Raw genomic sequence first — 12,135 nt, 5'->3', positions numbered from 1 at the left:
AGAGTGACACTTCTTAAGTTTACAATGGGTGTCATCTACATAGCGAAACCACCACAGAGGAGGGTGGGCGCTGTCTCAATAGCTCTCTGTTCAAGATCTTCCATGTAAATGTCACACAGTATCGGAGAAAGTGGAAGGCCCATGGCCGCACCATGTAACTGTTCGTAATACTCTCCATTGTAGACAAAATACTGTTTAAGACAAGCTTCACAGAGTCTAACTATCTGGTCAGGTGACAATTCAGTTCTATCGCCGAGGGCACTATCCTGTTCTAGCGGAACGTACAATCCGAAGTGCTTTGTCAACCGGGACGGACGTGAACAAGGCACTTACGTCATACGATCTTAGCTCTTCATCCTCCTCTACTCTTTGATCTTTAATAAGTTCGACAAATTGCTGCGAATTGGAAATGTGGTGTTTGGTTTTTCCGACAAGAGGTGATAAAATGTCCGCAACTAATTTGGAACAATTATAGGTGATGGAGCCAATGCAGCAGACTATTGGGCGCAAAGGAGTGTTCGGTTTGTGCACCTTAGGTAGACCATAAAACTTAGGGGAATTTTCAGCAGTTGGGTACAACTTCCGATACTCGACCCTGTTTATGGCACCTTCATTTTCAATGTCCTGCAGTACTGACACAAGATTTTTCTTGTATCTGGAGGTAGGATCCCGTTTTCCTAACTTCTTGTATGTGTTGGTATCTCCAAGCAAGGCTTCACACTTTTGATGATATTCAGTGGTATCCAAAATCACACACAAACGGCCTTTATCGGATTAAAAGTTTAAATCAAAATCATGATTTATACCAACACAGATGAACTTTCATGAACATAGGCCTATTTGTTTGTGATATTTCAAGCGTTTTAAAATTTCAAAATAATCCCATTCAATTACACGGTCGACGATGAAAATTTACTGAATTTAGGGACTGCACGTCATACACCACCTGGCTCCGCCCTTAGCTATTGTCCTGACATTTTTTTGAGATTTTCCAGGAAATTAGAGATACTAAACAAGAATTGGTCTTGTTTGAAAGACGGAGGAAGTTGATCAAAATAAACTAGAAAACAATTGAAGACAGTGTATTTAAAACTATCGGTTCTAACATAAGCATGTGAGAACTTAAGAGAGTTACTATGACGAGTATTGATGGAAATATACTCCAAAGGATCAATTTGTCATGCTTGAAGTAAAAACACTTGGTAATAAAAACACTTGGCAATAAATGAAATAGCAAGATAATTGTATCTATTGCACACAGACATCAGACCTAGTTTTTCTAGGCATACACCATACGCAAGTTCTCCCCAGGGTGCTGGAATACAGGTACGTGCCAGATGTCCCTGTATTTTTTACAAAGATTTTAAGTGTCCACTTTGATGTGGAAGCCAGGCTGGGATCCCATATTCAAGAATTGGACATATATAATTTGACCAAAATAGCTGGATCATTACAGCGGACCAGCCGCCTAATAAACCCCAAAAGCTGCAAGGTTCTTGAAGTGACAGATTTAACATGGTTCTCCCCCATTTCAGATTTGAAGAAATTATAATACCGAGATATCTGTAGCTATGAACTACACCCAATAGTTTGTTAAGTAAGGTGTACTGTCATGCCTGTAGAGTGGATCTATTAACACTGACTCTTCTGGAGAATCTCATAACTTTGCACTTGTCTGGATTGAATGACATTTTGTTAATCATTTTGGACAGTGTTGATGTCATCTTTCGCCCGAATGGGTCTGTACAGGACAGTGTCATCAGCATATTGTGTGAGCGATGAACTAACAAAATTTGGTAAGTCCAAAACAAAGAGGCTAAACAACAGGGGCCCCCGGACTGAAACCAGAGGGACCCCGGACTCAACAGAAACCCTATTTGAAATGCCCATCGGACTTTAACACACTGAGAGCGACCTAAAAGAAATGAGGAAATCCAGTGCCAGAGAGGACCACAAATACCATAACGATGAAGCTTGGCCAAGAGCAAAGAGTGGCTGACTTTATCAAAAGCCTTACTCCAGTCCAGGGAAATGACATCAACATCTGGTGGAAATCTTTGAGCAAGAATTTGTAGCCAGTGGTGGCAAACTTTACAGAGAGTGGTAAAGGAATGACCAGCTATAAAACCATGTTGCTGAGGAGCAACAATACCATTTGCTCTCATATAATTGACAACATTACGTGTAACAACTCTCTCTAATATTTTATATCACTGAACACAAGGAAATGGGTCTGTAATTTTTCAAAACAGTAGCTCTTTTCCAATCATATGGGATTGTACCTTGTGTAAGAGAAATATTAAATATAATTGCAATTGGAAAAGATTATTTCATCATTAATCCAAGGCTTTTTCTTCCATTTTCTGAATCTTTTGCTTGGAACAAATCTATGGATGCACTCCATGTACTTATCTTTCAAAAGACTCCAGGCTTAATTGATGTTTTTACCATGGATGAGCTCATACCAATCGGTTACATGGAGTTCATTACAAAGACCAGTAAGATCTGCCTTGGAGCATTGAAGAATTGTAACAGGAGGAAAATTTTGTTTAATTCGAGCAAAGTTAAGACTAAAAGCAATATCTGAATGGTCGGTTGCACCTATGGCATGATGATGAGGCCTGATATCCAAGTTACTTGGCTCATTACTCTTTCCAGAAATACATACTTTAATATAGTTTACACCAAGGTGATTGTTAATGATAATTAGGCAACAGGGTTAGGTGAACCTTTTTGACTGTACATTTTCAAAAAAATGTAAAAAAAAATGTATTATCAGTTAGAGGTTTGAATATGGCAGACTGACCTTGTGGTAGGAATTCCAGAAAACCATTATCCCATGTGCATCTATTGTGCATTGGATTGCAGCTGTGAATGATGTGGTCGCAGCTAGTACACAGGTATGACCCAATGCAGTCAAAGCACCTGACCATAGCTAATTCTTTCGAGCATCCATCACATTGTTTCTCTTCTGGTGGAGCCTCTAGTTCCAACATATGTTGGAATATTATCTGCCGATGGGCCAGCCAGTTTGCTTCATATTCAACTTGTCTTGATTCCCACGCTGACAACTGGTATTCGTTCTGCTCAACTAAGTTCTCCATAAGCATTTGTAGCTGCTGATGGGGATCTGAATATGATAAGTAGTTCATAAATATTTACTGTTGGTTTGCAAGAAAATTATACAAAATAATACACCAATAAAATGATGCGAAAGTGGGTTTGTACAGGGTGTCCCAGAATGATCTATACTGTGTTTGAAAAAAAAAATAGAAATAATACTAGTCAACAGTGTATCTGTCACACTTATTCTGTGACTTTCATGTAAATAGCTTGATTCATTTTGGCATGACATTGATATTACCAAAAATGGACGAAACTGCAATTTACAGCGTAAAGGTATTATAACACATGGATGCTTTATCACCATCATGCAGCCGTACTGTGCAATATATTGGAGAAATCCTACATTCTTTTATTGGAGATACACCAAATTTGGCACAGATTTAGAACTGTTTTTAGAACGCTTTTCTTGATATGGGATTAAGAGAAAAATTTCAATATGACTTCAGATATTTAGGTAAAATAACATATGTTTTTTACAAAAACGAGGTAGACCCAGCATTTTATTGCCAGCAGACTGTTCTTCCTTGTGTGTGAAAGAATGGCGTAAATTCACTCTCTAAATAGTCTCCCAAACTACATTTAATCATGATTTTCATTGAATGAAAGCCTAGTGTTGGGCCTTCCTTCCACAAATGTTGGGTTTAAAGTGGAGTTTTGTTTCTCCATGAAATCTGCTTTTCACAACAATGAACTTAGTATATTAGTGTAAGAAGGGTTCTACTCTGGCTTGTATTAAGACCTGTACAGTGGAAACATTGTATACCATTTCAAATGTATATGTAATAAAGGATGTTCATGTATTAAAGGTCCCCTGAAGATGAAAACATTATGTCTCTAAAGCTAAGCTATTCCAAATACTAAGATATTTCTTATATCTCACAAACAGTTTGATGATGTTGGGCCCTTCTTTCTCTCAGGTGTTCAATTAAACTGACAGGCCTATTGCCTGAAACACATTCCAATACACAGTTTGATGGTCTCTGACCAGTAACAAGCATCTTTCACCAGTCTATCTACCGAGTGAACAAGGAATAGAATGAAAGCCTAGTGTTGGGTCTTTCTTCCACAAATGTTGGGTTAAAGCTGTATAATTTCCGTTTTGAGTAATAGTTTAATTTTCTTCACCACATTCGAATACAGTTTATTTTGATCTTTTTCTTTACCTAATTACTTTCTAACAATACACTATACCACAATGAGGGGTAGGCTTATCTTACATAAGCTTGAAGAAAAATATCAGTATTGCTGTAATTATCAAACAGAAAACAATGACATGACCACTTATTGTTCTTCTGATTACAAATATGGTGGATGCCTGACCTGTAGTTCATTTTCAGGGTTTTATCAATTCAAGAATATAATTAAACTATTTACCTTCTATTGGTTGATTTTCTGGTGGAATGTTGTACTGTTCAGGAAATACATTGCGAATATTTCCATCTGTTCAGAGGAAAAAACAATAAAAAAAATTCTTTTAGATGCTGAGCTGAAAACTAGTAGCCTCGTCAACATAATGTGGTTACCACAGCAAATAAAAAGTACTGTTTTATCATGGGCCAATGCAAGCTTATAACATTGGAACCACTGGGCATGATCTACTGGAATTCAAATTATGTTGAATGCAAAATGTTGAATAAGACTGTTTTGGAGTTGGGTTTCCATGCAGAGATCAACACCTGAAATAAAATTATTTGACAGCCAATTGTGAACATCAAATTTATATGCCCTAAATGCAGTACTGTGTTTTGTTTTGTTATACATTGTAATCGGTGCAAAATTAATCAAACTGATATTTAACCTGATCATGATGCCTACATTATTTTCCCCCTTTCTTCTTTCTGTATTTCTTTTGATAAGATGCAGTGAAAAAAAAAAAGCAAAGTCCATCAGACCGAAAATGTTATTCACAAAACTGTTATATTTGCTAAATGGGGGATCTTTGATTAAAAGATTTTATAATCAGTTCCTACAGGGAAACCAGTACATTTCCTAAAATAAATAACGAATACATAAATAAATAAAGGGAAAAAAGTGGTTCAATTAATTACACCAATTACACACATATACTCCATATGCTTTTAAATATTTACTCTGTGTTGTCGATTTCTTCTTCCTTGTTTTGGTCAGTTTTTCTATATTCCCATCATCATCTGGTCTATTGCGGAAGGAATAGGATGGCCCTCTGTTGTTGCCAGTTGTCTCTTCTCCCAACGTCTTTTTCACCAAACTTAGCAATGGGTTGTCCTCTGAATCTTCATCTGTATGCCGTTTCAACCGTCTTGGCTGCCACTGTCTGGACAATCCTGATATAATAGATTGAATACAATTTTTAACAAATGGAAAGGATTATTTTGGTACTCTAATGGTAATAACCGATCAAAGTCGACAACCTATGGAAAAAGGTCAATACGAAGGCTATTCTGAACATGTATCGGTTTTTTTGTGCTTATCAAAAATCACATTTTATTCAAATAACCTTTAATTTCTAGCCAAGATTGCAGAGTATAATCATGCGTAATTTCAATATACAGAGATGTGACGATGGATGTAGAACTTTTTGAATGACCCACGAATATGGTATTATAATAGTTCCATAATTATTATGAATATGGGTGATTGCATGTATGTACATGTGTAGGTCATTCTTAGTTTTCATTTAACATTATGAGGTAAAAGAAGTTTCGGGAGAAGTTTGTGCCAAAAAAATTAAGCGGGTTTGTTCAAAATTTTTTTCAAGACATGCCTTGTCGGGTAGGTATTATCCAGGGAATGCCATGATCGGGATGGAAAACTCTTGCCCCACACAGGGCATTACCGACAAGTGTTCAATTCAGTGTTCTCCAACGTGTTTGTGAAGTATATCCAGGTGCAATAATATGTACAGAGATGTGCAAAAGTTCTACACAAAACTTAACAATTGGTCAGTTTTGACAATGATAAAAGCTAATGAAAGGTGAATCCAAGATGCGCGTCACCCACCAGCCTCAATTTTTGATTTGGGCCAAAACTTTCATTTTTCATGTACACAGTTCATAACCATCAGTTAAAGGTGAGATGGAAATATCAATGTTTTTAACTCTTAACATGTAAGGAGAATTTGTATCTAGGTTTCAGGGGTAGAGAATGTAAATGAACATAATAAGGATTCCCTCATTAAATGGATGATTACAACAAATTACAAATTCTTTCCATTTTAATATTTATCTAATAACAAAATACCGGTAAAGATGATCTCTGCTTTAATTGACACGATTACATCAACAATGTTGGTAATAATGAAATACAGTATAATGACAAATAATGGAAGACTCACCTTTACTCAACCAAAAAATATGTAACAATAGGAAACTGAACATCAACTAACAAACAATTAACATACCTTCTGTAGAAAAATGATGTGCCATCCTTCCTCGACTTAAACATGCATGTTTAATAAACCTGAAAAAAATAAAATCTACATAATAATTTCTACATCACTGATCATCATCACAAGGTTATGCATATACATGTACTGCAGTGAAACAATATTTAAACTGTAACATTATAATTAAAGGGGGGTAACCCTATTGGTTTTGGATATGGATTGTCTATAAAATTACATAATAATATCAAATATCCCCCCCTTTATGCTGCTTTGGGAAAAAAAAAGAGCATTTTCAGCGTAAATGTGAATAAATAGCCAAATTTGCAATCCAATACCTTGGTATACATGAATTGCATTCTGGGTAGGCAAGCAAGCAACAACAATTCCCGTTCGTATGACGAATGCTGACATGCTGTACAATGCCCGGCCCGTATTGAACGGAAAATATTTGTTGTTGGTGCACCAGAACGAAATTCAAATTTCGCGATATCTTTGCTAAACAAATTAATCTGCAAGAAATATTTTGTACATAAACATTATGTAGCCAGAGTATTCCAGCGATATAAAAATCTCAACTTTTTTTGAGAAAAGTGGGGATGAGGCTGTGGATCACGAAATGCCCTTTTAACGTTACTAACGGTATAGGCCTACCAATCACAAACATAGCACAGGCCACAGCCAGGTTTCCGGTGCAGTGGTATAATTAGAGAATAAACGATAGGAATTTTTATTTTGCCTATCCTCTACCGTGTGATAGACGACAGGCAGGTCCAATATTTTGAGTACCGGTACTACATAAAAACTCCCCTCATTATAAAATGAATGAAACTAAGTTAATACAACTTCACGTATTCTGTTGCGTGTACTGCTAGCGCGTTCGCGTATTCCGCACTTGTCTACACATCCAGCGCGATACATACCACTACACCGTGTTATGCATTATCAAGACGTATGATGACGTGGGGTCGTCTATGGCCTGAGACGGCACCCGAAAACATGCGATATTGTCCAATCAGAAATGTGTCTACGAACTAGACCACTCCCACTGACTAAGTCAAGAATTATAAATAGTCTCAACTTTTTTTGAGAGAAGTGGGGGATGTCATTAGCATGGCAAGGCTAGACTAGGGCCCGGGGCACAGTGTCATCGCCCCGATATCTCCATGGTAGAAATCGCCATGGTAGGTTGAATCCACAGCCACGAAAGGTCATTTTATTCCGACCTTATGAGGCGCATATAATTAGCCAAGTGACCTGACTAAGGCTACTGACAATAGCCGGGGTAATTGATTTCTCGCTGTGTGAGTAAGCTTGTATACAACATTGCGGTCAATGGGCATACTGTCTCCACTGGAGTAGTGGCGCTGTAATATAAAATTAGCGATTTTGGTCAGATTTTGAGTTCAAGACTCGATCACGGCCGTTTCTCAAAGCGCAAACTAACGACTATCATATCTGTTCAACACATATTTTCAAGTGTATGAGACCAGATCTGGTTTCTTGAGACGAAATCATTTTTACGGCAGATATTCATCATTTTCTAACCCGGTATCCGAAGATTTTCGTCTGATATCAAAATCGTGCATATAGCCCTGATAACACAAAGAGGTCGCCATGGACGGTGGCTGAACGTCAGCTCAGATGTCGGCTGCTCATTGGGTATATGTCCTGCCGACAAGGTCGGCCCGACTTCAGTTCGACCACCGGCCGACGTAATGCCGACTGCTTAAAACCCGTTGCCGACCCTAACCCGACTTCAACAACGTCGGCCCGACCTTGGAACTACGTTGGACCAACCATTATCCAACGTCGATCCAACGATTGGCAAGTTAGCCCAATGAGACGAAAAATCATTTTAAAAAAATCAAAAATATTATTTAGTAGCGTAGGGGAGATTGGGGTTAGTTGAAACATTTTTCACAAAATCGTCTTTTTAACGCAAACCGATTACTTTCAAGAAACACTGACCATATTAATATCAACATATACATACATGCTACAAATACAGCCTTGAACTTTATTGGACCTGCTTATGATTATTCATATAATCCAATTTGAAAATTTGAAAAAAGTGTTTCAACTAACCCCACCCCTGGGGTAAGTTGAAACATAGGGTGGGGTTAGTTGAAACATGGCTTGTAAAAATTTCAAAATAATTATTATTGTGTTGTTAGGGTTATACTTCCCTTGAAGGCACCCTTTAACATACAATCAGTGTGAAAAAATGAATATATAAATATGTGGGAGTGCAAGTCAATACTTTAGACACAAGGTGACGAGTGTCACCATGGACCAAAATATGAGAAGCCTAAAATATTATAAAATGTACTTTCTGTGTGCACTTTTTGCTTGTATTATTGCTTTTTAACCATATTAAAGCAATATTGAAGAAATGGTAAACATGCTACAAAGTTTTAAAAAGTCAAATTTTTAACCATATTTTTCTATGCGATTTTCACGTGTCAACTAACCCCACCTCAAAAGTTTCAACTAACCCTGATGCCTATTTTTACATTTCAAAGTTCGTTACACAAAATAAGAAATACAATAAAACTTTTATTTAACATTATTCTGGGACTTACTACTAGTGCTTATGATACTCAAAAAATAATCCCCTGAATCTTCAAACAACATGGAGATAACGCATCTTTATATATAAAAAATATTGTATAAAAATTAGTCAGTAAGTCAAACAAGGCGGTTCTCGAACCACGAGTCTCGCCTGCTTTTGCGACCACCTGCTTTTTCAATTACTTTTGGTAGAGGTAAATGAATTTGGCGGTTATCGGCTGGGCACGATTATCTGGCTGATGGTGACTGTACCCACCAAGTGTCATGCCCATGCAACAGTTTTTACTAATTTGACCTCAGATGACCCCTGGTGACCTCGAAATGACCTTCCAAAAATTAGGCTTAAAATGTTGACTGTACCCACCAAGTTTCATGCCCATACAACTGTTTTTACTAATTTGACCTCAAATGACCCCTGGTGACCTCAAAATGACCTTCCAAAAATTTGGCTTAAAATGTTGACTGTACCCACCAACTTTCATGCCCATACGATTGTTTTTACTACTTTGACCCCAAATGACCCCTGGTGACCTCGAAATGACCTTCCAAAAATTTGGCTTTAAGGGTGCATGCCACTAAATCCGCGTGTGAAGCGGTTTCCGGTAAAAGTTTATCACGACTATAGTCCCAACTTTGCATAAAAAATGTGCAAAATCGGTACAATATTAACAATTTTAGTGTTGCAAATCGTGTTTTGCTAGAACTTGTGAATGTGATCTCTTCTAATTTGAACAGAAAACGCGAAAATTTGAGTGATGTTTACGATGATGAGCGCATGAACACACGAGGTCAAAACGCGGTTAGCAGTCGGACGTAAACAAGGGAAAATCGGGTCTTTTTATATAGCGCTATTTTTCTCAAAAAGTAGACCTAAAATATGGTGTCATTTTCAGATATGTTATGCAGAATTTTGTTCTGATTAAGATGATATCAAATATATATTTCAAAGTAAGACGTAACTTCGACTTATAGCCTAAAAACGTGACCCCTATTTTGCACGTAAAGTCTATGGAAAGCTATTTTGTGGCATGTACCCTTTAAGGAGCAATTCCATGCGTTTTCCATGGCGTCTTTATCTATTTAAAATGCGAAGAAAAGAGGAGGGACATCAACAAGCGCTGCGTTCATGGACGCCGCCAGGTTTTTCGCTGTAGGTGCGTGTGCCGCGAATAGGCCTGCTTTTATTTCCAATTTAATAAAAGTTCCGATTTTGGTAGAAGTTTGAAACCTTTTGATATGAATAAAGAAGAGTTTCAAAATATTGAAAACATTTTTTATTGGTGTTTAAATTACAAAGAAGTTTTTCAATTTCATTGTTATTTTTTAACCAATTTTTTTTTCATTTAAACTCAAGTTTTGGCCTTCAATTTTAATAAAATTACATAAAATATTAGATTTAAGATATTTAAGTTTCTAGTTTGCTTTATTTATATCACTGTCCAGTATTTTAAATTGTTATAACATTCAAAGTTTAATTTATATTAATATTTAATTTCAAATAGCCATTCATTACATTTGCTTTTTGCACAAAAGCGGGTTAAAAATGCGCTGAAGGGGGGGTAGGCCTACTTGATTGACATTTCTTGTCTTTTTTTCTGCAGGTCCTGAGCATGTTTTAATTTTCAAGTTATGCACTTGTAAAAGATGTTTAAAGAACGTTTACTCTTAACATCAATTAATATCTTCATGAAAATAGCAAATCAGCAACCATTGTGCATTCATGTGCATCAAAATGACGAAAAATGGCAATTGTCGGCTATCATGCTTGTGCTTGAAATCGACATCCTGTCTAAAGTATGAAAGAAAATAACCCAAAATTTCTTACAATTAATTCAAAATGTAGTGAAAAAGATAACAAAATCATTTTCAAGGCCTAAAAACGATGTTTTAGCCTCTTCAAGGGTGCATGCCACTAAATCCAAGCGTGTGAAGCGGTTTCCGGTAAAAGTTTATCACGACTATACTAGTCCCAACTTTGCATAAAAAATGTGCAAAATCGGTACAATATTAACAATTTTAGTGTTGCAAATCGTGTTTTGCTAGAACTTGTGAATGTGATCTCTTCTAATTTGAACAGAAAACGCGAAAATTTGAGTGATGTTTACGATGATGAGCGCATGAACACACGAGGTCAAAACGCGGTTAGCAGTCGGACGTAAACAAGGGAAAATCGGGTCTTTTTATATAGCGCTATTTTTCTCAAAAAGTAGACCTAAAATATGGTGTCATTTTCAGATATGTTATGCAGAATTTTGTTCTGATTAAGATGATATCAAATATATATTTCAAAGTAAGACGTAACTCGACTTATAGCCTAAAAGGTGACCCCTATTTTGCACGTAAAGTCTATGGAAAGCTATTTTGTGGCATGTACCCTTTAAGGAGCAATTCCATGCGTTTTCCGCGCGTCTTTATCTATTTAAAATGCACGCGAAGAAAAGAGGAGGGACATCAACAAGCGCGTTCATGGACGCCGCCAGGTTTTTCGCTGTATGTGCGATTGCCGCGAATAGGCCTGCTTTTATTTCCAATTTAATAAAAGTTCCGATTTTGGTAGAAGTTTGAAACCTTTTGATATGAATAAAGAAGAGTTTCAAAATATTGAAAACATTTTTTATTGGTGTTTAAATTACAAAGAAGTTTTTCAATTTCATTGTTATTTTTTAACCAATTTTTTTGTCATTTAAACTCAAGTTTTGGCCTTCAATTTTAATAAAATTACATAAAATATTAGATTTAAGATATTTAAGTTTCTAGTTTGCTTTATTTATATCACTGTCCAGTATTTTAAATTGTTATAACATTCAAAGTTTAATTTATATTAATATTTAATTTCAAATAGCCATTCATTACATTTGCTTTTTTGTACAAAACGGGTTAAAAATGACGCTGAAGGGGGGGGGGGTAGGCCTACTTGATTGACATTTCTTGTCTTTTTAAATATTCTGCAGGTACTGAGAATGTTTTAATTTTCAAGTTATGCACTTGTAAAAGATGTTTAAAGAACGTTTACTCTTAACATCAATTAATATCTTCATGAAAATAGCAAATCAGCAACCATTGTGCATTCATGT

The 12,135-nt window shown here is 36.4% G+C and overlaps 1 protein-coding gene across 1 annotated transcript in view; it reads right to left on the bottom strand.

The window, feature by feature from the left end:
* Positions 1–12,135, bottom strand: part of LOC140165956 (uncharacterized) — a 47,410-nt gene that overhangs the window by 32,911 nt on the left and 2,364 nt on the right. Inside the window, exons 2-5 of the mRNA XM_072189296.1 lie at positions 6,506–6,564; positions 5,217–5,429; positions 4,501–4,566; positions 2,807–3,130 (exon numbers count right to left, since the gene is read on the bottom strand). Of these exons, the coding sequence (XP_072045397.1) occupies positions 2,807–3,130; positions 4,501–4,566; positions 5,217–5,429; positions 6,506–6,530 (628 nt within the window). The 5' untranslated portion in view covers positions 6,531–6,564. The remainder of the gene's footprint in view (positions 1–2,806; positions 3,131–4,500; positions 4,567–5,216; positions 5,430–6,505; positions 6,565–12,135) is intronic.

Source organism: Amphiura filiformis, chromosome 12, assembly GCF_039555335.1.
Source record: "Amphiura filiformis chromosome 12, Afil_fr2py, whole genome shotgun sequence".
Taxonomy (NCBI): domain Eukaryota; kingdom Metazoa; phylum Echinodermata; class Ophiuroidea; order Amphilepidida; family Amphiuridae; genus Amphiura; species Amphiura filiformis.
Note: the sequence above shows the minus strand (reverse complement) of the source record. Positions and strands in the feature narration are given on the sequence as shown.